At 41.4% G+C, this 25,909-nt stretch overlaps 2 protein-coding genes across 2 annotated transcripts in view; one reads left to right on the forward strand and one right to left on the reverse strand.

Annotated features, from left to right (window-relative positions):
- sec24d (SEC24 homolog D, COPII coat complex component) overlaps window positions 1-4,973 on the forward strand; it is a 57,549-nt gene extending 52,576 nt beyond the window's left edge. Inside the window, 2 exon segments of the mRNA XM_083789406.1 lie at window positions 1,422-1,511; window positions 4,339-4,973. Of these exon segments, the coding sequence (XP_083645532.1) occupies window positions 1,422-1,511; window positions 4,339-4,479 (231 nt within the window). The 3' untranslated portion in view covers window positions 4,480-4,973.
- Window positions 4,974-16,243: 11,270 nt separating this feature from the next.
- Window positions 16,244-25,909, reverse strand: part of kcnip4a (potassium voltage-gated channel interacting protein 4a) — a 101,442-nt gene continuing 91,776 nt past the window's right edge. The window contains exons 4-8 of the mRNA XM_083789118.1: window positions 22,084-22,154; window positions 21,313-21,420; window positions 19,586-19,690; window positions 17,107-17,169; window positions 16,244-16,335 (exon numbers count right to left, since the gene is read on the reverse strand). Of these exons, the coding sequence (XP_083645244.1) occupies window positions 16,288-16,335; window positions 17,107-17,169; window positions 19,586-19,690; window positions 21,313-21,420; window positions 22,084-22,154 (395 nt within the window). The 3' untranslated portion in view covers window positions 16,244-16,287. The remainder of the gene's footprint in view (window positions 16,336-17,106; window positions 17,170-19,585; window positions 19,691-21,312; window positions 21,421-22,083; window positions 22,155-25,909) is intronic.

Below are 25,909 nucleotides of genomic sequence, written 5' to 3' on the forward strand. Positions count from 1 at the left end.
AAGGAACCCCCCCAGAAGCAACGATTTGAGTTAAAACGTTCACTATGAAAGAATATATATTATTCAAAGATGGAGGCTGTGTTGTGAATCAATACCGCCCCCATCTGGCGTAGTCAGGTTATCCAGTATAAAATGTAAACCTCTTGAGGCTGTTTACCTCTGAACAGCACTCAGTAAATCTAATCAGATCTAATCAATCTGCAGTTGCAATGTTGATTCTGGGGGATTTTCCTCCTGGACCCCGCTGGGGCTTAACAGGTTAAAAACTGACATATTTCTAAATGTCAAAAACATTCAGGGAGTAGACAAAATGTGGCTCTGTTTTGCGTCCAGTTGTTTGCGAGATTATGTCTGGACAGACAACACAGATCCTATTCTAGACGACGGGCCTTCAAGGAGCCACTTCATTAACCCATTCTGACCTAAGATCAGATTCATACGAGGTTTCCGCCGGACACAAACTGGTCTGATGAACCCATTCTGACCTGAGATCAGATTCTAAAAATGTCAGTCGTTCTTCGATATATTTCAAAAATAGCAGACCTACAAGCTCCTATCGCGCCACTCGGTGGCGCGATATGAGCTTGTAGATCTGCTATTTTTCAATAGCTAAAGCATAACATGATGCCGACACCAAAATGGGTGCCCGGTCAGAATGGGTTAAAAAAACAATTTTAAGACAGAAGACTAATGAGAAATGATACAATCGCCCTCCATCCAGCTGTTGTTAAATGTCTCCATGAACCCGTTCCCACTACCTCTTCTTCCAGCCATCTGCTCTCGTTGTAGTTAATAATGGAACCGTTCGTTACAAACTGCCATGCCACGACAAACAGATGTGGAGAAATGAACTGTGATACTTGTTGTGATTGGTCTGCTCTGCCAGAGAGCAGCATATCATGTCGGCTGGAAACCTCATATACGTCCAACAAAACTCTTTACTTTCTTAAGAATTGAAAACAGCGACAACAACATAGAAACGTGTTGCTTCGCGCCACATTTAAAGCAGATCTGCTACTTCTGGTGCTTTTGTGTGACGCTGCAGTATCTATAAAGTAGGGAGTTGCTCATAGCTTGTAGGTCTGCTATTTTTAATCTTTGAATACGGTATATATTTTTTCAGAGCGAACGTTTTTAACTCAAATCTTTGCTTCTAGAAGGTCCCTGGAACAACATATTTTCAGATGGGGGTCGGCGGCCAATTATTACATATAATCTTGGGGGTCCTTGACATGAAAATGTTTGCGCACCACTGACATAGAAACATGGGGTTTTTCAGAAAACTGTCAGCATTTAGAAGACATTTGTAGAATCATTCCTATATCTAAATGGGTTAAAATAAAAATGATAGAATGATATTATTTTGTAACTATCATTACTGTATTTCTCATGGATTGTGTGTTGTGTTTTGTTTGTTCCAGACTGCTCTCCCAGAGCTGGATAACCCCCAGTCTAGGAAGCTCCGCTCCATTATCAGCAGTCTGCTTCAGAAGAGGCCCAACTCCATGAAGGTAAGAAATCCACCGTTGTTGTTAAAGTCAAAGTCATACGATTTGTCACACATGTTACCGCGGTGACGTTTGGTCTCCGCATTTGACCCAGCCAAGGAGCGGTGGCTCGGGAATCATTTGATTAGTAGATTTGACCCCCCAATCCAACCCTTTGATGCTGAGTGCCAAGCAGGGAGGCATTGGGTCCCATTTTGACAGTCTTTGGTTAGTTTGTTATGACCCGGCCGGGGATCGAACCCCCGACCTCCCAGTCTCAGGGCGGACACTCTAACCACAAGGCCACTGAGCTGGTTTAAACCTCTGGTTAACCTGATGAAGGTCTCTGAAACGTTTCCCCATTAAAAAAATAAAAACAATTTGCATTGGTGGGAGTTTTCTTTCTAGTACTGGAATTAATAAAAGTAAAAGATTAAAATATATATATATTTGTATGAAAATTGTTATAAGAGAGACATGTAGCAGCAACGGGACTGTATACATTTTTATTTATTTTCTGTTAATTGCCCAGCAGCTTTAGCCGATCATGCAAAGTACAAAATGTGCAAAACCAGCCACATTTGCATTGTTCCTATAGTTATTGTCCTCGTTCAGGTGCTCTGACAGCCTCATTAACCCATTCTGACCGGGCACCCATTTTGGTGTTAGCATCATGTTATGCTTTAGCTATTGAAAAATAGCAGATCTACAAGCTCATATCGCGCCACCGAGTGGCGCGATACGAGCTTGTAGGTCTGCTATTTTTGAAAAAATCGAAGAACGACTGACATTTTTTTAATCTGATCTCAGGTCAGAATGGGTTCATCAGACCCAGTGTTTGTCCAGTGGAAACCTGGTATGAATCTGATCTCAGGTCAGAATGGGTTAATGCCATTTCTACCACTTTAACCCATTTGGACCCTACGAGTGACCTTTCTACAATGTCTTCTACATCCTGACAGTTTTCTGAAAAACCCATGTTTCTGTATCAGTGGTGCTCAAACAAGGACCCCCAAAAATATATGTAATTGGCCGCCGACCCCCATCTGGAAAAATGTTGTTCCAGGGACGACCCCCCCCCCCCCCCCCCCCCAGAAGCAAAGATTTGAGTTAAAAACGTTCGCTCTGAAAGAATATATCGTCAAAGACTTGCGACGCATTTTCAAGATTTAAAAAAAATAGCAGACCTACAAGCTCATAGCGCACTATGAGCTTGTAGATCTGCTATTTTTTCAATAGCTAAAGCATAGCATAATGCTAACACCGAAAGGGGGTTCACGCAAAGAATGGGTTAAACTCCCTCAGCATAAATACCATCGCACCGTTGTCTGCTTGTTGTGCTCATGATGTAACCATGGCGACACATTGTCCTCGAAAAACACACAGAGAGAGACTGACCCCGCATTCTGGTTGCATCTCCATTTAGCCCGTTTAGGTGCTTTGACTGTTGTGACTCATAATTATCCCCCATTACGACAAAATGTCGGCACCCGGCCAGCAGCCAGCCGATTCAATTACCTTCGGAAACAAACAGGGCAGGCAGTGCAAGGCAACAGCATTGAAAGCAAAGGACGGGTTGAATTGAGCTCAAGCTGTTTAGGCACTTTTCTTTCCTTGTGAAGAAACGTAGCTCCCAGAAGGACTTTATTTTTACGGTTTAGAAACTAGGGGCTGTATTTTGCGTGTCTTAAGTACCAGGTCTTATTACCTAACTTGAGTAAACTAAAGACCTGGAGGCGTGATCAATGCTCTTTGGCCACTCAGAATAGCCAAATGGCATTGATCACGCCTCCAGGTCTTTAGTTTACTCAAGTTAGGTAATAAGACCTGGTACTTAAGACACGCAAAACACAGCCCTAGGGGTGCACGATTATGAAATTATGACCGAGATCCGATCGCCGATTATTTATATCTGCCCGATAAACGATTCTGACCGATTCCGATATCGTACAGAGAGAGGACCACAATGGAAAGAAGCCTAGGCCCCTTAGGAGCTTATTGGCCCAAAGCCTGTTAATAAAGTATTAAATCAATCAATAAATAGCCTTATATTCTTTTGTCTACATAGTACACAAATCATCATTGAATTGGCTGTTGTTCTAGACTATAGAGGTATTGACACTTTTAATACATATTGAACTCATTGTTTCCACTAGTCCCTTCCTAACATTTTAGTCTATAGTTTTTATCTGTTGACAAAATTGTCACTATATTTAGTCTTAGTTTTAGTCATCACAGCTTTAGTTTTCATTTAGTTTCCATTTAGGTTTCGTCAGTGAAAAAAAGGTAGTCGACGAACATTTTTCGTCGTAGTTTTAGTCTACAAAATCAACACTGCGTATAGAGAGGGTATGCGCATGCTTCACCCATTTTGGTGTTAGCATTATGTTATGCTTCAGCTATTGAAAAATAGCAGACCTACAAGCTCATAGCGCGCCACCGAGTGGCGCGCTACGAGCTTGTAGGTCTGCTATTTTTTTTTTTATCGAAGAACGACTGACATAGAAACATAGCTTTTTCAGAAAACTGTCAGGATGCGGAAGACATTTTTAGAATCTGATCTCAGGTCAGAATGGCTTAAAGTGAATGGCACATCGAGTGGCAAAGCAACATGCAAAGTGAGTTTAACATTGTCTAACGTTGTTTAATGCGATCAGACAGGACTTTTCTGTTTGGATGTGTATGAGGCTGTCGAGGCCAGAAAGTAGCTTTTTGACACTCAGTAGGCCTTCCGGCATAACTTCCGGGTTTGATGATTATGATGATGTCACGCGCATAACCCTCTATCGGGCAATTTTACAATCCAACCGACTGACCGCTTCTTCTTCTTCTTCTCCTCCTCCTGCCACAGCTCCGGATCGTGAGGCAGAAGGACAAGCCGGAGATGCTGTTCCGTCAGCACCTGGTGGAGGACAAGGGTCTTCACGGTGGAGCCTCCTACATGGACTTCCTCTGCTACGTTCACCGGGAGATCCGGCAGCTCCTCACTTAGCTCCTCCCTCTGGTGACCGCGCTCCCCCTCCCCTCCCCCCTCCACCCCGCCACGAGCTGACCGGCGCCGTCGCACACACACACACACACACACACACACACACACACTCTGGGCACACTCTAAGCTTCCATGCGCGGCCAAAAGAAGCTGTCTGCCGGCGTCTCTCTTCCGGGTTTTTTAAGACAGCTGGTGGATGGAAATGAAGCTGTCGCCTGGGTGGAGCAGACAGCTTCTTTTGTCCGCGCATGGAAGCTTAGGTGTGCTTACACTGATGCGCACGCACACACACACACACACACACACACACACACACAAACACACACACACACACACACACACACGGCTTGCAGTGGTCAGTCAGTCTTCCTCACAATTCCTTGTCTTTATATATCAGATAACATAAAACAGCAGGGGCTCCATTTTCGTCACCGCTAAAAACCCTTATCCCTAAGCTTCTTTTCCTTTTTTGAGTGGTGCTCCAAAGAACAGCAATGTCCGTGTGTGGCTATGAGTACCAGTAGGGGCAAAAGTGGCGCTGTTGTGCCAGAAACAGAGAGAGAGAGAGAGAGGCAGGGGGAGAGGGGAGTTGCACCACTCAGTTCACACAGGTGTGATTTTTATTTTTTTACTATTTTGCAAAACATGTTTGAATAGTTAAAATGGCCAGTCTACAAGCTCACAACGTGTCAATGTAGATTGGCTAGTTGAACTATTCAAAAATGTTTTTCAAAATAATTTAAAAAAGCCAAGAAGTTTAGGGATATGGGGTTTAGCGCTAAGAAGTTTAGGGATATGGGGTTTAGCGCTAAGACGTTTAGGGATATGGGGTTTAGCGGTGACGGAAATGGAGCCCCTAAGGTTCTCAAACGTTTTAATTTCACGGACCTCCAGATTGGTTATGGATTATTAGGTTCCTAAGGATCAATCGTTTAGCTTTAGGGACCCCCTGGAACCACGTTAAGGAGGACCCTCACTTTGAGAACCGCAACACCAAGGGAAGGAAGGAGGAACCTGGGATCAGATTCTAAAAAATGTTCTTCTACATCCTGACAGTTTTCAGAAGAAGCTATGTTTCTATGTCAGTCGATTTTTCAAAAATAGCAGACCTACAAGCTCGTAGCGCGCCACTCGGTGGCGCGCTATGAGCTTGTAGATCTGCTATTTTTCAATAGCCTTTCAAGGACCCTCACCAACAAGGGAAGGAGGAACCCTGGGAGCGGGGAGCCTGTTGAGACTCAAAACATCCGAAGCTGCCTTTAATATTTTTTTATCGTTTTTAACTTTTTATTTGACCAGGAAGTACCTTGACATTAAAATAATGTCTCTTTTTTGAGGGAAACCTTTTCAAACAATCCTTTAGCCAAACCCTTATCTTTGTTATCACACAGTTATATGGACTGACTGTGGCTTATCTTTGGAATAACGACGCCTCGTGCACTTTCTTTTCTCGAGTCATTCCTGCCACGCATTCCTCTGAGATCTATTGATCTATGCATTCCTCTGAGATCTATGGATCTATGAATGAAGAGGTGAAAAAAGTCAAGGGTTTATTTGTGACCATGATTCAGACCGGCGGCCATTCTTCTGCTCTCATGTCACGCTAGCAACACGTCACGCTACCAACATGTCACGCCCACTCGGTTAGTGTGACATGACAGCAGAATTATGTAACTTAAAGATGGAGTGCCACATTCTTTGTATTTCTCCAGTTTTGCATGTGTCTATGAGGTGACAGTACTTCATTAGACACCCTGGAGTCGTTTTTATGTGCAGTGGTGTATTAACTTTGTATTTAGGGTTTCTTCCTGGAGGCTGAACCCTTGACAGTCAAACGGGGCCAATGAAATAAACAGTAATATAGTGACATCACACTATCATCCCCTCCCCTAACCCCTCCCCCTTTATCATACAACTACAGCTGTAGTGGGTGCGGCTTCAGTTCAGGTGGATCACCACCTACCAGGCAAACCAGGCATACAACATTTTAACAAATACTGTACAAAAACTATACCTCCTTATATAACAATAAGACCTGATGATCATGTTTTAGGGTGGAAAGAAATCACGGCACTCCATCTTTAACGCAAAATGGCCACTAACTGTGTCAATTGGTCAATGGTGTTCACTCAAACTATTAATATAATATATATGAGAAACTTTAAGTAATTTTGTAAATTCATGTGTTCAAGATATATATTATATATGCTGAAATAAAAGTATTTGAGAGATGTCATAGGACACAGACACAGGGCATTAACAACAACACCATATCCTTGGGCTCTTTTAGTCTTTGTCATTTTTTTGTTTTTTTTTAATACAGTAATTCACATTTTCCTGTTTGTTCTAGCATTTTTGTTCACCCCCAAGACTTTGTCTTGAATTGCCCCTAAATGTACTGGGTTTTATGAATGAGATCCTATAGCTGACATGGGGGTGGGAAACATGTCACCATGTGCCCATTCTGACCTGAGATCAGATTCTAAAAATGTCTTCTACATCCTGACAGTTATGTCAGTTGTTCTTGGATTTAAAAAAAATAGCAGACCTACAAGCTCATAGCACGCCACATGGTGGCGCGCTATGAGCTTGTAGATCTGCTATTTTTCAATAGCTAAAGCATAACATAATGCTAACACCAAAAGGGGTTCCCGCACTAGGGGACACGGGGAGAACATGTGAGGGTACCTACCCTATAGGGGACATGGGGAGAACATGTTAGGGTACCTACCCTAGGGGACACGGGGAGAACATGTGAGGGTACCTATACCCTATAGGGGACATGGGGAGAACATGTGAGGGTACCTACCCTATAGGGGACACGGGGAGAACATGTGAGGGTACCTACCCTATAGGGGACATGGGGAGAACATGTGAGGGTACCTACCCTATAGGGGACACGGGGAGAACATGTGAGGGTACTTACCCTAGGGGAAACAGGGAGAACATGTGAGGGTACCTACCCTAGGGGACACGGGGAGAACATGTGAGGGTACCTACCCTAGGGGACACGGGGAGAACATGTGAGGGTACCTACCCTATAGGGGACATGGGGAGAACATGTGAGGGTACCTACCCTATAGGGGACACGGGGAGAACATGTGAGGGTACCTACCCTATAGGGGACATGGGGAGAACATGTGAGGGTACCTACCCTATAGGGGACATGGGGAGAACATGTGAGGGTACCTACCCTATAGGGGACACGGGGAGAACATGTGAGGGTACCTACCCTATAGGGGACACGGGGAGAACATGCTAACTCCACACATGCAGAAAGGCCCTTTCGCCAACCCCGCCTCGGGTTATGGGAGGAGAGAACGCGCCCACAGCGTCCCCAGCGGGAATCGAACCCAGGACCTTCTTCTATAGCCGTCAGGCGACAGCACTACCGACTGTGCCACCGTGCCCCCCCCGACAATTGGCCACTTTATCTGTAACAGAGATACAACATTTCAATCTTACATTTAATTTTAATACAGTAAAGCTTTATACTGTATGCCTTGCTTTTGATTTCAATGTCTTAAAAAAACCGAGTTATTTGTTTATATGTGTTATTTACCGATGTGCGTGTGTGTGTATATATATATATACATATATATACATACATACTATATGATATTTGCTGTTCTGTTTGTCTTTGTCCATGAAATGGCACACTTCTGTTTTCCGAGTATGCGTATTATTTTAACATCTCCCTTAAGATGGTATAATAATAATATATTGTTTAGATGTTAATTATTAATATTATCCTAGAGTTGTATATGAACCAAATTTCAATTACATTGCGTTTTGTATGCAAACATATCTCAGGTAATTTGAGTATACCTTTAATACTTGGCCATAAGTTAAGTTTGATCCGAGCGATGGAAGATGAACTGGAAGGCCTTAATGTCTTTGTTGTTGATGGAACGGCTGGTATGTTTTGAGTGGCCTGGAATGGATGAGCGTTTTGGGGATTTGGCGCGCCATGTACATTATGATCCAAACCCAAACAGAAATGATATGAATCTGTTTTCTAATTAAATGGTACCGTATATCCGCAAAGCCTTTTGTCTTTTGTTTGTTCATTACCCTTTGCAAAAGAACCACTGCATGTGCAGAGCAATCTTATTTCAATAGTGATTTAAAAATAAATTATATTCCAGATTTTTTTTATATATATGAACTTGAATGTGAAACAATTCAACACAAACAAACATTCTGAATCTTTTTTTATTGTACAGTAACTTATAAAATGCACCTGACAAAATGACACGGACAGAAATGTTACTGTATGCTTTTTAAATGCATGGCTCTGTTTCCACAGGTCCCTGCAAACAAAACCTATACAGCAGTGGTCCCCAAAACCTTTTCATGTCAAGGACCCCCAAATTGACACTCATTAGCCCGCGGACCCCCATTTGAAAACCCCCATAAGAGAAGATCTGTACGGCTCTAGCAGTGATTCTCAACCCGTTTAATTTCAAGGACCCCCCAGTTTGACATGCATTAGTCTACGGACCCCCTTTTAATGGCATTTCTATCTCTGGGACCCCCAATTTATATTGTGAAATCAATGTTAATTTAACTCTAAGTGTATACACTCTCAGAGTTACAGACCCACAATGACCCATAAGGGTCCATTTGGTTCCAAACGATCATTTAGCTGCATGGGGACCCCTTGGAACTCCCTGGGGTACCCCCTGGGGGTCCCCCGACCCCACTTTGGGAACCACTGACCCACAGTACTTTATCTAAAGGTAGCACTATCCAGAATTTACACATTTAGCAACCATGCAACTTGTTGGTCAACCTCCATCTCTTTTGCACGTACAGTATCCACAGATTCTGATTCAATTTCGACAATAAGTCGGTGATGAAAGAGGCCCTTAATTGATCCATAAATGTGTCAATCAGGTAAAACAATCCAGAGAAAATGTAAAATGAACCAATGAATATTGGATAATTGTTTGAATCAACCACTTCTTTCAAGTGTACACTGTACACGCCCCATTTTGACCTGAGATCAGATTCTATAAATGTCTTCTACACGCCGACAGTTTTCTGAAAAGCCTATGTTTCTATGTCAGTCGTTCTTCCATTTTTCAAAAAATAGCAGACCTACAAGCTCGTAGCGCACCACTCGGTGGCACGCTATGAGCTTGTAGATCTGCTATTTTTCAATAGCTAAAGCATAACATAATGCTAACACCAAAAGGGGTTCCCGCCCAGAATGGGGTGTGAGAAAGCTACACTGCTTATTCTGAAGGATTGTACCACAAGGTGGCGCCAAATAACTAGCTAGAGTCAAGTGGCCGTGCGTCGCATGAAATAAACTCAACTATCTGTTAAACTTAAAAATGGAATAATTGCAAGCTAAACCATACAATAAGGATATTAATAGAATGCAACGGGCTGACTGAACATACATTAGTCTAATAACCCCATTCTTATAGTCTATATAACGGCCATTCTTGCTCTCCAATTAATTACATATCAAATTTTACAACATGCACTTCATGCTGCCATGTTCTGTCTTCTTAAGCGTTATTAAGTATTCAAGTGTTCTTCTTAGATGTGGTCAAAAGCAAAGCCGTAATCCAAGTTTATAACTTCAACTAAGTTCAAGTTGTGAGATTGACATTAAAAAAAAGCATTCAAAATGTATTAATGAACTATGAGCACCATTTTCACCGTCATTTTTTTATTTTCATCTCAATGAAAATCAGACCTGTCTGAAGTGAGTGGTGCAACAGCGCCCCCTGTTGGAACCCTAAACATACATACAGACCTGACACAGACAGACGTAGGGAGGGACAGACATTGCTGTGTCTCGGACCACTCCACCTAGACACAACTTATTGAGATGAGTGAAGGCCTAGGCTACTGATAAAAGGTTTATGTTACTATTATCACTGTTGACCTCTGAGAAAGAAAAGACCTTTGGCTGCCATCAAAGGAGGAACCATAATGCTGAGCCTCATTTTAACCCATTTAGACCTGACGTCAAAATAAATAAATAAAGTATTCTGAAAGTATATACAGGTATATTATATATATGAATATTATTATATTATAATATTATTATTATAATATTATTATATATGAATATATTATATATATTCAAAGATTTGTGCCGAATTTTTAACGATTTTTCAAAAAAATAGCAGACCTACAAGTTCTGAGCTTGTAGATCTGCTGTTTTTTCAATAGCTAAAGTATAACATAATGCTTAGTTAAAACACCAAAAGGGGTTCCCGCCCCCAAAATGGGTTTTAAATGACGCGTCTTATTTACTGGTTCAAGTAGTACGGACAGTCGGACACCATGTTTTCAATTTGTTGGAGACAACTTATATTGAAAGACAATAACGTGCTGAGAGCCACCATAACTAACGCAGTAAAAGTCCTCCAAACAAACGGACGCCAATATGTAGTTCTCAAGAACCAATATAGTTCTCAAGGACCAATATGTAGTTCTCAAGGACCAATATGTAGTTCTCAAGGACCAATATGTAGTTCTCAAGGACCAATATGTAGTTCTCAAGGACCAATATGTAGTTCTCAAGGACCAATATGTAGTTCTCAAGGACCAATATCAATATGTAGTTCTCAAGGACCAATATGTAGTTCTCAAAGACCAATATGTAGTTCTCAAGGACGAATATCAATATGTAGTTCTCAAGGACCAATATGTAGTTCTCAAGGACCAATATGTAGTAGTTCTCAAGGACCAATATGTAGTTCTCAAGGACCAATATGTAGTTCTCAAGGACCAATATGTAGTTCTCAAGGACCAATATGTAGTTCTCAAGGACCAATATCAATATGTAGTTCTCAAGGACCAATATGTAGTTCTCAAGGACCCCCAAATGGTGCATTTCTCAGCCGGACCGCCATCTTAAAGATTTCGTGCCAAGTAAAGGACCCCCATAGAAGATCTGTGGTGTTAAAAATGTCCAAAAGAAATGTTCAAACATTTTCAAATTGTTTCAAGACATGCATGACGTTGACGAACCGACCAAAAGTAGAAATGACAAACTGTCCTAGCTAGAAATTTTAAGTCTAGGAAATGTAGAAGAAATGTGTAACTTGATCAAGAAATTTGAAGATTATTCAGAGTTAATAATCGCAGTTAAGTAACTATGCAACAAGTATCCTTTTTTTGTAAGTTGCTTACTAAGTTGCACCTCATACTGTACTTTCAAATGAACGAATGATACAGTAAAACAGTACAGTAAAAGTGTTGTGGGACTTTGGTTAAACTTTGGTTCTCTTTTTTTGTCTGGAAACATACAAATTACTTTCAGAGGGAAAGAAAACAATGAGTCAAATTGTGTCATTAAATGAATGTATGACCATAATGGTTAAATATACATTACGAGTCATGTATACATTTGCAACAACACCACCTTAAGGTAACATAGCTGGTAATATTACTCTTCTCTCATTATTAAAAACTTGCAATATAACTTGATGGATTCATTTTTGGATATAACTTCCCAAACACTGTCTTAAGGTTATCTTTGAAACATAAAAAACATACTAATGACTTGGAAATATGTAGTATTGTTTTGTCTGACTTAATTTTGCCAAAAGAGCCACAGACAAAAAAAAGTTACTTTTTAAAGAGCATGCATAGCCTAAGTATAAATTAGTTTGTCTTTCTTACTGCTGAGCTGGTTCAATTGATAACAATCCAAGGCATTGTGACAAGTGTAAAAGGAACAAACACGGTCTTCAAATGCAGTGAACCAATTTTAATTGGGAAACAGCAACGTTTCGGCCTATGTGGCCTTCAGACTATCTTTATGCACCTTCATCAGACTATCTTTATCCCTAACCCTAACCCTATGCACCTTCATCAGACTATCTTTATGCACCTTCATCATGCTATCTTTATGTACCTTCATCAGACTATCTTTATGCACCTTCATCAGACTATCTTTATCCCTAACCCTAACCCTATGCACCTTCATCAGACTATCTTTATCCCTAACCCTATGCACCTTCATCAGACTATCTTTATCCCTAACCCTAACCCTATGCACCTTCATCAGACTATCTTTATGCACCTTCATCATGCTATCTTTATGTACCTTCATCAGACTATCTTTATGCACCTTCATCAGACTATCTTTATCCCTAACCCTAACCCTATGCAGCCTTCATCAGACTATCTTTATCCCTAACCCTAACCCTATGCAGCCTTCATCAGACTATCTTTATCCCTAACTCTATGCAGCCTTCATCAGACTATCTTTATCCCTAACCCTAACCCTATGCAGCCTTCATCAGACTATCTTTATGCACCTTCATCAGACTATCTTTATCCCTAACCCTAACCCTATGCACCTTCATCAGACTATCTTTATCCCTAACCCTATGTGGCCTTCATCAGACTATCTTTATCCCTAACCCTATGCAGCCTTCATCAGACTATCTTTATCCCTAACCCTATGCAGCCTTCATCAGACTATCTTTATCCCTAACCCTAACCCTATGCGGCCTTCATCAGACTATCTTTATCCCTAACCCTATGTGGCCTTCATCAGACTATCTTTATCCCTAACCCTATGCAGCCTTCATCAGACTATCTTTATGCACCTTCATCAGACTATCTTTATCCCTAACCCTAACCCTATGCAGCCTTCATCAGACTATCTTTATCCCTAACCCTAACCCTATGCAGCCTTCATCAGACTATCTTTATCCCTAACCCTATGCAGCCTTCATCAGGCTATCTTTATCCCTAACCCTATGCGGCCTTCATCAGACTATCTTTATCCCTAACCCTAACCCTATGCGGCCTTCATCAGACTATCTTTATCCCTAACCCTATGCGGCCTTCATCAGACTATCTTTATCCCTAACCCTAAAGGCTCATACATAGTCTGGATTTTCGGTGGTTAGGTGACCACCGAACTACAACATGACGTCACGCACCGCGGTGAAGAGCAAACCACCGCCACCGCCCCAGCCCTTCGCTCTGTTTTTACTCACCACCGCTCAACGTTATTTCAGCTCCGGTGGTCAGCTCACCACCGGAGTGGTGGTCACCTCACCACCGGAAATCCAGACTATGAATAGGCCTTAACCCTATGCAGCCTTCATCAGACTATCTTTATCCCTAACCCTAACCCTATGCGGCCTTCATCAGACTATCTTTATCCCTAACCCTATGTGGCCTTCATCAGACTATCTTTATCCCTAACCCTATGCGGCCTTCATCAGACTATCTTTATCCCTAACCCTAACCCTATGCGGCCTTCATCAGACTATCTTTATCCCTAACCCTATGTGGCCTTCATCAGACTATCTTTATCCCTAACCCTATGTGGCCTTCATCAGACTATCTTTATCCCTAACCCTATGCAGCCTTCATCAGACTATCTTTATCCCTAACCCTATGCAGCCTTTATCAGGCTATCTTTATCCCTAACCCTATGTGGCCTTCATCAGACTATCTTTATCCCTAACCCTATGCAGCCTTCATCAGACTATCTTTATCCCTAACCCTATGCAGCCTTCATCAGACTATCTTTATCCCTAACCCTATGTGGCCTTCATCAGACTATCTTTATCCCTAACCCTAACCCTATGCAGCCTTCATCAGGCTATCTTTATGTACCTTCATCATGCTATCTTTATGTACCTTCATCAGGCTATCTATCATATTTGAAGATGGTGTTTGTTCCTTTTTCATTGTCGGGGACCACCGTACGTAAGAGCAGAACAGACTGAACGACTGAATAACTTAATAGCTTACTTACAATACAGTATGTCCACTGTCCACACATTATGTCAATGGATCCATCCAGTAGTCCACAAGTAAAAGGATAGGGTAAAGTCTAGCCCCTTTCGGGACTAGACTTTTGTTAAAATTAGAAAAGGTAAGCGAGGGTCCCGAAAAGGGCTAGGGTGAGCCAGGGTCCATCTAGAGGTCCATCCAGCATGCCTTTACAGTTCCACAGTATGTGCTAGATCACGTTCACTCACTGGGGCAAAGCAATCACAGCTTTAATCACAGACAGCAGGAGCCAATCAAGGCTAGGCTAGGCAGGCAGACGTCCAAATAATTAAGAGGAAGGAACAGCATTAAACATTATTATTATTATTGCCAACAACCAAAGGGATGAGAATAAAATGTGACGTAACAACTTCACCCCCGTCAACCTTTTTGCCAAAAACAAACAAACAAACAAGAAACATACATAAACAAATAAGCAGAATCAAATTCACCATAGAATGAGGTTTTGTGTAATACTGTACAAACTGACAATACTCTTTTTCTTTTGTACAATGATGACCATATTATAATACCATAATAAATAAAACCCAAACATTAATTGCTCATCGTGTAAACTCCAAAATAGCGCTTGAAAAGATGAATGCAACATATCGATAGACACAGTACACGGTACATATAATCTTTACAGGGGAGGAATATATATACATTTACAGGAATAAAATGAAATACATCAAAAGCAGCATTTATCTTGTGTCAAAGATCTTCTCTTCTGATCTCATACTATGCCCATGATAAATAAATATAGCTACCTGCTGTGTGCTTCTGTTGATAAAGACGCTGTCTAATTGTGACGCGACACTAATCCTTGCGTTAATTGTCTCAATATAGTTGGCAAGTAAACATGAACAAAAGTTGAAAGGTTTCTCATAGAGTTCTTATCTATAGCAGTAAAGTATCCATATAATATATACAGTTTTTAAAAATGGAACAATGTAAATATGTCTTTCTCTTTTTCTAAACGCGTCCTTCAGACACAGGATACTAGACCTCATCGGTTTAACTGAGCTTATAACGAGAACATTCTGGAATAGTGTCAAAGCTGTGGCTAAAAAGTTCACTTGTTTGTTTGTCGAAAGTGACTGAACATAATATGCTAATATTTGTAATAGTTCTCGACTTAAAGTTGTTTTTTATGCAGTTTGTGTACAAATTCACAGTGATTTCACGTACAGTAACTTATTCCAAATAACCCGTCAGTGTTTTTCCAACTTGTGTAGAATCAGGCTGTTTCATCAGCTGGTGCAACACCCAACAAACCCACTGAGAAAACACTGACTTCTGTGTAAAACCATTATTACATTCGGTTGACAATATCAGGGGCTGAAGCCGCCGAGGCAGTCGGTCTGTAGAACAGTTGTTTTCATACAGAAAGACACTCCAGAGACAAAATGGAGAAACTCATTCTTAGTTTGTTTTTCCAGAGAAAGAATTATTATACCAACCAATAAGCTACTGTGAGTTAACCCATTTAGGCCCTGGCGTCGAAATAAATAAAACGTTCGCTCTGAAAGAATATATATTCGAAAGATTTGTGCCGCATTTTTACGATTAAACAAAAAAAAATAGCAGACCTACAAGCTCGTAGCGCGCCACTCGGTGGCGCGCTATGAGCTTGTAGATCTGCTATTTTTCAATAGCTAAAGTATAACATAATGCTTAGTTAAAACAACCAAAAGGGATTCCCGGCCGCCCAGAATAGGTTAACCCTTGTTTTTTCCACAGTTTCTTGCAGTCTTGCGTTTTATCATGTTACTTTATGTCACACCATTTTAACAAAGTGATTACATTTATTCAATCTAATTCCAATCGGTGGCAAGCCAATCCAGATCAGCGTCGATACCATAATAACCGATACCTATTCACATCTGTGGCCAATAAGCTGCCATGGACAAAATATAATATCTATTTTCAAAAAGTCCTTATAAGTCCGCATAGCACACTATACACAGTATGAGTCCATAAATATTGGGCCGAGCTAAAAGGTGATGGTCTTTTCCAGAGCGTCCGCAGTCAGCCCAGTTAAATGACATTCTCAAAGAGGTGCATTGATCTCATGATATTTTCATCCTGCAGTCAAAAACAAATGACATATTTAAAAACGAACTATTATAGAGCGTCACAGTCCCTCCCCCTTTCAGAACAACGAGTGGCCCAGGAAATGAATCCCAATGCATTTTTCCCATATAGGCATTTCTTAAATTATTTATTTAAAGACCTTTTAAGCGTCGTACGAAGCCAACTCTTGTCGTGACAAATCATGACAACACGCACAATATTTTGGACCAAACAAAGAATTACAAAGAAGAAAAACAACAAAAAAAGTGTTGTAACCTGCTGTTTCTTTCTACTTTCTAATTCTTTGTTTGGCCCGAAATATTGTTTGTTTGTTTGTTTGTTGTCATGATTTGTCACGACAAGAGTTGGCTTCGTACAACGCTTAAAAGGTCTTTAACCCATTCTGACCTGAGATCAGATTCATACGAGGTTTCCGCCGGACACACACTGGTCCTGATGAACCCATTCTGACCTGAGATCAGATTCTAAAAATGTCAGTCGTTCTTCGATTAAAAAAAAAATAGCAGACCTACAAGCTCGTATCGCGCCACTCGGTGGCGCGATATGAGCTTGTAGATCTGCTATTTTTCAATAGCTAAAGCATAACATGATGCCAACACCAAAATGGGTGCCCGGTCAGAATGGGTTAAATAAAACAGTTAAGAAATGCCTATGGGAAAAATGCATTGGTATTCATTTCCTGGGCCACTCGTTGTTCTGAAAGGGGGAGGGACTGCGACGCTCTTTATAAACATATTGTGAGAAGTGTGGTGCGGAACTTACATTTTGGCAGCTGTCTATAAACTCGTCTATGGTTACCACTCCGTCCTTATTTTTATCCATTTTCTGTTGATGAGAGAAAAGGCAGATTAGAAGATAGCAAATGTAAACTATGCACAGGTACAGTAGGTACAGTACGTTGAATGCTTTGGTGTCTACAGTCAGGAACACACATGCAGTTCAAATAAAGAGTTGACAGCCAATTTGTAGTCCTTAAAACCGGGAAGTGAGTTTGCAATGGATTCTCTCAGCACATACAGTATATTTATTAGGCCCTTCCTTTTCCCCTCTAATCTACACCAAATTTCTTCAACAGATCGATAGCCAATCTACAAGTTCACAACGCTTGCATTGAAATCAAAGTCATACGATTTGTCACACACGTCACCGCAGTGAAATTTGTTCTCCGCATTTGACCCATCTCTCTTGGAGCGGTGAGCCGCAGCCGTGCCGCGCTCGGGAATCATTTGATTAGTAGATTTGACCCCCCCAATCCAACCCTTTGATGCTGAGTGCCAAGCAGGGAGGCATTGGGTCCCATTTTTACAGTCTTTGGTATGACCCGGGTCAGGGGGGATCGAACCCTGACCTCCCAGTCTCAGGGCGGACACTCTAACCACAAGGCCACTGAGCTGGTGCATTGCAATGCGTTGTTATAAGCTTGCAGATGCAAACTATTTTTAGGGTGTAAATGTTCACCCCGGAATATGAACACACTTCCAAGTTCAAGTGGTTCAATCTGTGCTTAACACGTAGAGCCTACACACTAAACCCAAGCGTTTAAGTTATAAACACTTATTAAACGTGTCACAGTGTTTAGAAACTTTAGATTATAAACAGAAGAACATGATTAATCGCCTGTAACACTTTTTAAACACATAAACGTGTTTAGTTTTTACAATCAAAGTCAGTCATATTATAGGTGTTTAGAATTCGAAACACTAGGTGTTCTCGTGAGGTGTTTGAGTGAACTCGTGTTCTACTGTATTTTATGACCATTAATAAACATTTGGCATTTTATTATTACACACATGGTGTTTAGGTTTTAAACGTGTCACATGTTCCAGGGATTTACAGCCTAGGAGAGTTTCAGAAGCACTCAAAGAGATGAACCTGCCGGACGAGTACACTACGAACGCTGAAAGGCATTTGCATTCCAACGGGTGATCTCGGGGGTCGCGCTCTATACGCGCAGTGGCCAATCAGCTGCCCAATAATAATAATAGTTCTCAGGTCTGGTGTTTGTCCTCTGGTTTTTTATGGATGTATGGATTTTGGCCAGACATAAATTGATTCGGACAGACGGGCCGCCTGTCCTCGCCTTATCCCATTCTGACCTGAGATCAGATTAAAAAAATGTCTTCTATGTCAGTCGCTCTTCGATCTTTCAAAAATAGCAGACCTACAAGCTCGTAGCACGCCACTCGGTGGCGCGCTATGAGCTTGTAGATCTGCTATTTTTCAATAGCTAAAGCACGACATGATGCCAACACCAAAATGGGTTCCCGTTCAGAATGGGTTATTGTAGCTACGCCACCGGACATAAATTATAGCGCTTCATCATATTGTGACTGTGAATTTGTGGACCACATAATATTTCAATATGATTGCATGTGTTTTGTTTGTGGATATTATCTTGTTGAACAAAACATACTGTATTTAACCCGGTCTCCCTATTTCTGGCCATATTATTGTAGCTCGAAATAAAATAAAAAAGTTCTCAACGTTTTTGGCTGGACCCCCGAAAATGCTTTGGCCATGTCTTGAGACATTCTGCCAGCCGCCTGGGTTGCATAGCTGGCTATAGTGACTGGACTTTCAGTCCACACCTCCTGGGTTTGAATCCTGCTTGAGCCACAATGTTTGTGCCAACCGCAAACACCTTTTTTGCCTCAGGGGTATAGGATTATAGCCAGGGTTAGGTGTTTGTTTGTTAGGGTTATCAGAAATGGATTCATCCGATGGTAATTCTGTCAGAAAGGCAGTTACCAAACTGGTAATTCTGTCAGAAAGGCAGTTACCAAACTGGTAATTCTGTCAGAAAGGCAGTTACCATACTGGTAATTCTGTCAGAAAGGCAGTTACCATACTGGTAATTCTGTCAGAAAGGCAGTTACCATACTGGTAATTCTGTCAGAAAAGTCGACTATTCAACTAGTCGACTAGTAAATCCACTAGTCCACCTTGTTGATACTAGTTGATAAGTTGATAAAATTAAATTAAAAAAAATCCCCGATTTTGTAGGCCTCAAGATCAGTACACAGTTTTTAAATGTATTTAACCCCCCCCCCCCCCCCCCCTTTTTTTTTTAATAATAGGTAGTTAAACAACTAGTCGACTAGTAAACTAGGCAACTAGTCAACTAGTAGAAATGACTAGAAGTGAATGCCCTACATACTATATGTACAGTATGTCAGGACTCAGAGGTCCACTGAGGGCTGATTTCACCAGCGCTGCTGCTCAACAAAAAGACAGACTTTACCTGGAAGAATATCTCCACGTGCGCGCGGGGGGCTTCGTCTTTGAGGACGGGGTACGTGCATTTCCCCATCATGTCATAGATGGCCTTCATGATGTCCAGCATTTCCTTAGGAGGAGAAATGTTCTACCGTTATTAACCCATTTATAGGCCTGACGTCGAAATTTAAAATGTCTTTTTTTTTTATGTATTTTTTTTCTCTGAAAAACCTCATATATCGGTGGTTCTCAATATTTCATGTCAAGGACCCCAAATATATATTATGAAATTGGCCGCCGACCCCCATCTGAAAATGTGTTGTTCCAGGGACCACCTCCCCAGAAGCAAAGATTTGAGTTAAAAACGTTCGCTCTGAAAGAGTATATATTCAAAGCTTTGCTCCACATTTTCACGACTTTAAAAAAATAGCAGACCTACAAGCTCGTAGCGCGCCACCGCTTGTAGATCTGCTATTTTTCAATAGCTATAAAGCATAACATAATGCTAACACCAAAAGGGGTTCCCGCCCCAAAATGGGTTTAAACTCCAGACATGAATCCAATAACTCTCGTCAATCTTAGCGCGTGGAGAGTGAGTGACACGTGATCGCCTCAGCAATCATATCCGTCCACTCCACACGGTAGAGTATGATTGATTCCTGAGTACCTCTTTAGTGATATATCCGTCTAAGTACCTTAGATATATCCGTCTAAGTACCTTAGATATATCCGTCTAAGTACCTAGATATATCCGTCTAAGTACCTTAGATATATCCGTCTAAGTACCTTAGATATATCCGTCTAAGTACCTTAGATATATCCGTCTAAGTACCTTAGATATATCCGTCTAAGTACCTAGATATATCCGTCTAAGTACCTAGATATATCCGTCTAAGTACCTTAGATATATCCGTCTAAGTACCTTAGATATATCCGTCTAAGTACCTTAGATATATCCGTCTAAGTACCTTAGATATATCCGTCTAAGTACCTTAGATATATCCGTCTAAGTACCTTAGATATATCCGTCTAAGTACCTTAGATATATCCGTCTAAGTACCTTAGATATATCCGTCTAAGTACCTTAGATATATCCGTCTAAGTACCTTAGATATATCCGTCTAAGTACCTTAGATATATCCGTCTAAGTACCTAGATATATCCGTCTAAGTACCTTAGATATATCCGTCTAAGTACCTAGATATATCCGTCTAAGTACCTTAGATATATCCGTCTAAGTACCTTAGATATATCCGTCTAAGTACCTTCGATATATCCGTCTAAGTACCTTAGATATATCCGTCTAAGTACCTTAGATATATCCGTCTAAGTACCTTAGATATATCCGTCTAAGTACCTAGATATATCCGTCTAAGTACCTAGATATATCCGTCTAAGTACCTTAGATATATCCGTCTAAGTACCTTAGATATATCCGTCTAAGTACCTTAGATATATCCGTCTAAGTACCTTAGATATATCCGTCTAAGTACCTAGATATATCCGTCTAAGTACCTAGATATATCCGTCTAAGTACCTAGATATATCCGTCTAAGTACCTAGATATATCCGTCTAAGTACCTTAGATATATCCGTCTAAGTACATAGATATATCCGTCTAAGTACCTTAGATATATCCGTCTAAGTACCTAGAATAGATATATCCGTCTAAGTACCTAGAATAGATATATCCGTCTAAGTACCTAGAATAGATATATCCGTCTAAGTACCTAGATATATCCGTCTAAGTACCTCTTTAGTGATATATCCGTCCTTGTTGATATCGTAGAGGTTGAAAGCCCAGTTGAGTTTCTCCTGGACGGTGCCTCGAAGCAGGATGGACAGACCCATGACGAAATCCTGCAATCGAAAAATAAGCTTTTATATAATGAACTGCATTTTTATAGCGCTTTTCCAAGTGCTCAAAGCGCTTTACATTACAATGATTCATTCATTCATACATTGGGAGGTGAAGCGGCGAACAGTCGACGCCAGCGTCCTCACTTCCCACATTCACACACGGACGGTGGCGAGCTCACACCGACCGACTCATTGGAGGCAACGTAGGGTTCAGTGTCTTTGCCCAAGGACACTTCCACATGTAGGACAGGAGGAGGAGCCGGGATTCGAACCGCCGACACACAGGGATCATTGGACGACCTGCTCTACCTCCTGAGCCACAACCACCACAATTATGTTTACACGAGCGTCGCTCGTCACAATCTAAGAATTTGGAACGGCACTATGCTGCATATTAGATATTTACACATTATGTCAAAAAATACAGGCTAAAAACTATATGCTGTAATATGTACTGTAATATGCCTCCGCCCCCTCCCCATCTGAAAAGATGTTGTTCCAGGGACCTCCCCAGAAGCAAAGATGTGAGTTAAAATGTTCACTCTGTAATAAGATATATTCAAAGATTTGATTGCGATATGAGCTTGTAGATCTGCAATTTTTCAATAGTAATAGTCATTTAGCGGCTCGGGTGCAGTACTTAGTTCGTTTCTCTACACTTACCTCAAAACTCACAGATCCGTTGTGGTCCGTGTCAAATGCATTGAAGAGGAAATGTGCATATGTCGATGCATCTGGAAAGACAACAACGCACACGTTCACATTATTATAGTGATACAATCCCTAAGATTTGAACAGCTGCATACAAAAAAAACAACAACTGATCAGCAACTGAAACTGTGTTGTGCTAAATGGAAATAAATTTATGTTTCGCTGAGCAAAACAGCCGTGACGTGAAGGCCAAATTTAGGCGTCAAAACCAAATGTTCTCACTAGAAGAGCTGAGAGGAAGACTTTAGCTTCTCTGTTCAACTTTCTCAGAAGTTGTTCTTTGGTGGTGTTTTTGGCATTTTTCAACTTTGATTGTGCCTTGATTGTTTTATATTTTTAGTTTGATATACTTTGTACTTTATTTGTCTTGTAAAGCACTTTGCGCTGGACTCGTGTCATGAAAGGTGCTCTATAAATGTATCTATATTATTATTGTTTATATGTGTTTGTTTATTTTCACATACAAAAATATTTCGGAAATGATACACAAGGTCAATAACAAAATGTGAAGGAGAAAGCCTAAAAACCCTCCAGGGCCTTGCAAGTGGCTTCTCCAGGCATGTTTATACATTCATAGTTGTTTTTGTTTGTTTAAAGAAAAAACAATCATATTGAACATGCAGATCTTAAACATTAGAATACAGTTAAAATACAGGGACAGTGAAAGGACGGAAATGTACTGTATAACAAAGAAAGAAAAGCACAATAGACAGAAGTCAGACAATAAAAGCGCTATAGGAGAACATTGAGTACACCAGGTTAATTCAGCAGACCATATGGGAAGTACTTGGTGCTTAGGAGAAGTGATTTTAGAACCTTCTTGAATTGAGGAAAAGACAATTGCCATACCGTAGATGTAAAGGTAGGGAGTTCCATACTTTAGACCCTCTGAAGCCTATATTAAATTGGGATTGAGACGTACGGGCATTTGGAGGTCTGAGGTGAGTTGAGTTACGTGTTGGATAATCATGAATTATAACAAAAATAGATTATGGAAAAAGGCCCCTGGCTCTTATTATCATGACTGAGTATGTGCTCACTGGGAGGGGTTGAAGGATTGGAATTCAGTTTGCCTCACTGTGCCAGCCCTCTGTACTTTAACAGCGGCAATGGCTGGGGAGCCAGCCGGGCCGTAGGTTGTGTCCTGGTTCTATGAATCGCTATAGCAACCGTCTGGCCCACGGATGCTCTGCGCCTGCGATGCCCTATGAGAAGCAGAACTAATTCTACATGCTGCCAGCCCGGCTCTGTATATGCCCATGGCTGCGTTGAACCCATTTTGTTCAAAAATAGCAGACCTACAAGCTCGTAGCGCGCCACTCGGTGGCGTGCTATGAGCTTGTAGGTCTGCTATTTTTCAATAGCTAAAGCATAACACCAAAAGGGGTTCTTGGAGATGCAGCAGCATGCAGGCATCTCCAAGTTTTACACTTCCAGTCGAGAAGAAGGAGCGTCTCTGAATCTCCTGGATGTGGAGAACTGGAGATGCCTGCTGCAGCATCTCCTTGTCTTATCTTCCACCCAGCTGGTCTTATAGGCAGCCATGGGCATACTGTACCGAGCCCCGGCTGGCAGCATAATATTATAGAATTAGCTCTGCTTCTCAGAGGACATCGCAGACACAGAGCGTCCGTGGGCCAGACGGGTGCGTGTGTGTGTGTGCTTCTGAAGAAAGTCAGTGCTAGTATTATGCCATGAATAAAAGCACTGCAGGTCAATATTCTTCCTGGACTGCAGGGTACTGGAATGAGAGGTCAGCAGCATCGGTAAATTATAATACGTCCCCCCCAAGCTCTCCTTTTCTCCCATATAGTTCTGTTCTGGGCTATACAGTCGATTCTTGGGATCTTGGTGGGCTCAGTGGCCAGAAATATCTGTTGCTTGGCAGTGAGTGGTTTCACATCATGGTCTCTCAATGCCAGGGTGAGTTGAAATCTCACCACCACCGCCTGACCGGCCGTTGAGATGTGCAGCAGCTGGCTGCTGGCTGCCTGAGAACCCTGGGGTTGTTGGCCGTGTGGGCTGGGCTGTGCTGCTGATGCCCTCAGAACAGAAACCTGGGGTTGTTGGCAGTGTGGCCTGGGCTGTGCTGTGCTGCTGATGCCCTGAGTGACTATTTTTCAACGGTTAGTGATACTCACAGCCAGGCACTACACCAGAGGCAGCCCCACTGATTTTAAACCCTGCCATTTTCACAACAATATGGGAAAAACATCATTCATGTACTCGGCAGCAGTTCAGTGGAATGGCTTGCCTTCCAGCCTCAAGGTGATCAGTTCCTTTGAAATTTTGAAATCCACATTAAAAAGATGGTTGGCGGAAAACATGTCCTAATTTTTATTTTAGTATACTGACTTTTATAGTGTAGAATAGATAAATGGCACAAATGAAAAATAATTACAAAAAATAAGGGGAAAAAAAAGAAAATAAATCCAGTTTTATTGGTCAGTTTTTATGAATTTTGTCCTGTTTTTGTTTTATGTTTGTTTTTTGCCTCCTGTTTTTGTCTGTATTGTACTGTTATTGTCTGTATTGTCTGTATTGTCTGTTGCTCCCCTTTCCCCAAGAGGACCACAATGGAAACAAGCCTAACGGCTTTCTTGTGACTTCAGACCAGACCAGACCAGACCAGACCAGAACCCTGGGGTTGTTGGCAGTGTGGCCGGCCTGGGCTGTGCTGCTGATGAGCAGGGCCTGGCTGTAAACAAGTTCTTGAGCTTAGTCCAGTTACCCTGGGTAAACATACCTTTCCTTTCCCTCAGAGCAGCGAGAGGTTGGCGTCTTCAGCGGCATATATTATGCCAAACTAGCTTTATCCCGTTTTGACCCGAGATCAGATTCTAGAAAATGTCTTCTACATCCTGACAGTTTCCTGAAAAAGCTATGTTTCTATGTCAGTCGTTCTTCGATCTTTAAAAAAATAGCAGACCTACAAGCTCGTAGCGCGCTATGAGCTTGATGATTGATTAGATGTTAGGTTTAGGGGTTTGAGTTATGCCTGATCTTATACTTTGTCGTGCATCGAAAATATTAGATCTACAAACAACACATTGCCTTCAAATACTTGTAGAAAATAGCATGAATAGAATCAGTATCCCAAAATGTTGTTGAAGTGTATGCTTGTGGTGTGTGTGTGTGTGTGTGTGTGTATGCTTGTGTGTGTGTGTGTGTGTGTGTGTGTATGCTTGTGTGTGTGTACTCGACATGATGAGCTCACCAGCGGGTTTGACCTCAGAGAAGAAGGTTCCCTACCTTCTTGGCCCTCCACAATGTCTGTGATGAACGTGTCCTGTTACCTTGGGGTTGGTGCCGTTGGCAATGACCACCGACGTACACACACACACACACACACACACACACACACACACACACACACACACACACACACACACACACACACACACACACACACACACACACACACACACACACACACACACACTTAAAAGTACTGTGTCTATTTGCTTGGTGGAGGACAGCAGAAGATGAAATCTTTGTGCGTACATGTGTTCTTTTTTATTTAGTTTTTCATAGAAAAGGCAACTGCAACCAACAGGACCCACCAACAAAGAACATTGGATGGGAACTGTATGTCATGAGGAACTGTATGTTATGGAAAAACTATCATTCATACTTAGACTATACAAGAGGATAAGTTCTATAAAAAGTGGGAAAAGTGGGATCTCTCCTTTCAGCCTAGCGAGTATTTCAATTAATGTATCCCTTAATATGAAAAATGTAGCCTCGTTTTTTTTTCTTTTTTTCCTTTTTTTGTATT

This window comes from Protomyctophum parallelum (assembly GCF_964188405.1).
Source record: "Protomyctophum parallelum genome assembly, chromosome: 18".
NCBI classification, from domain to species: domain Eukaryota; kingdom Metazoa; phylum Chordata; class Actinopteri; order Myctophiformes; family Myctophidae; genus Protomyctophum; species Protomyctophum parallelum.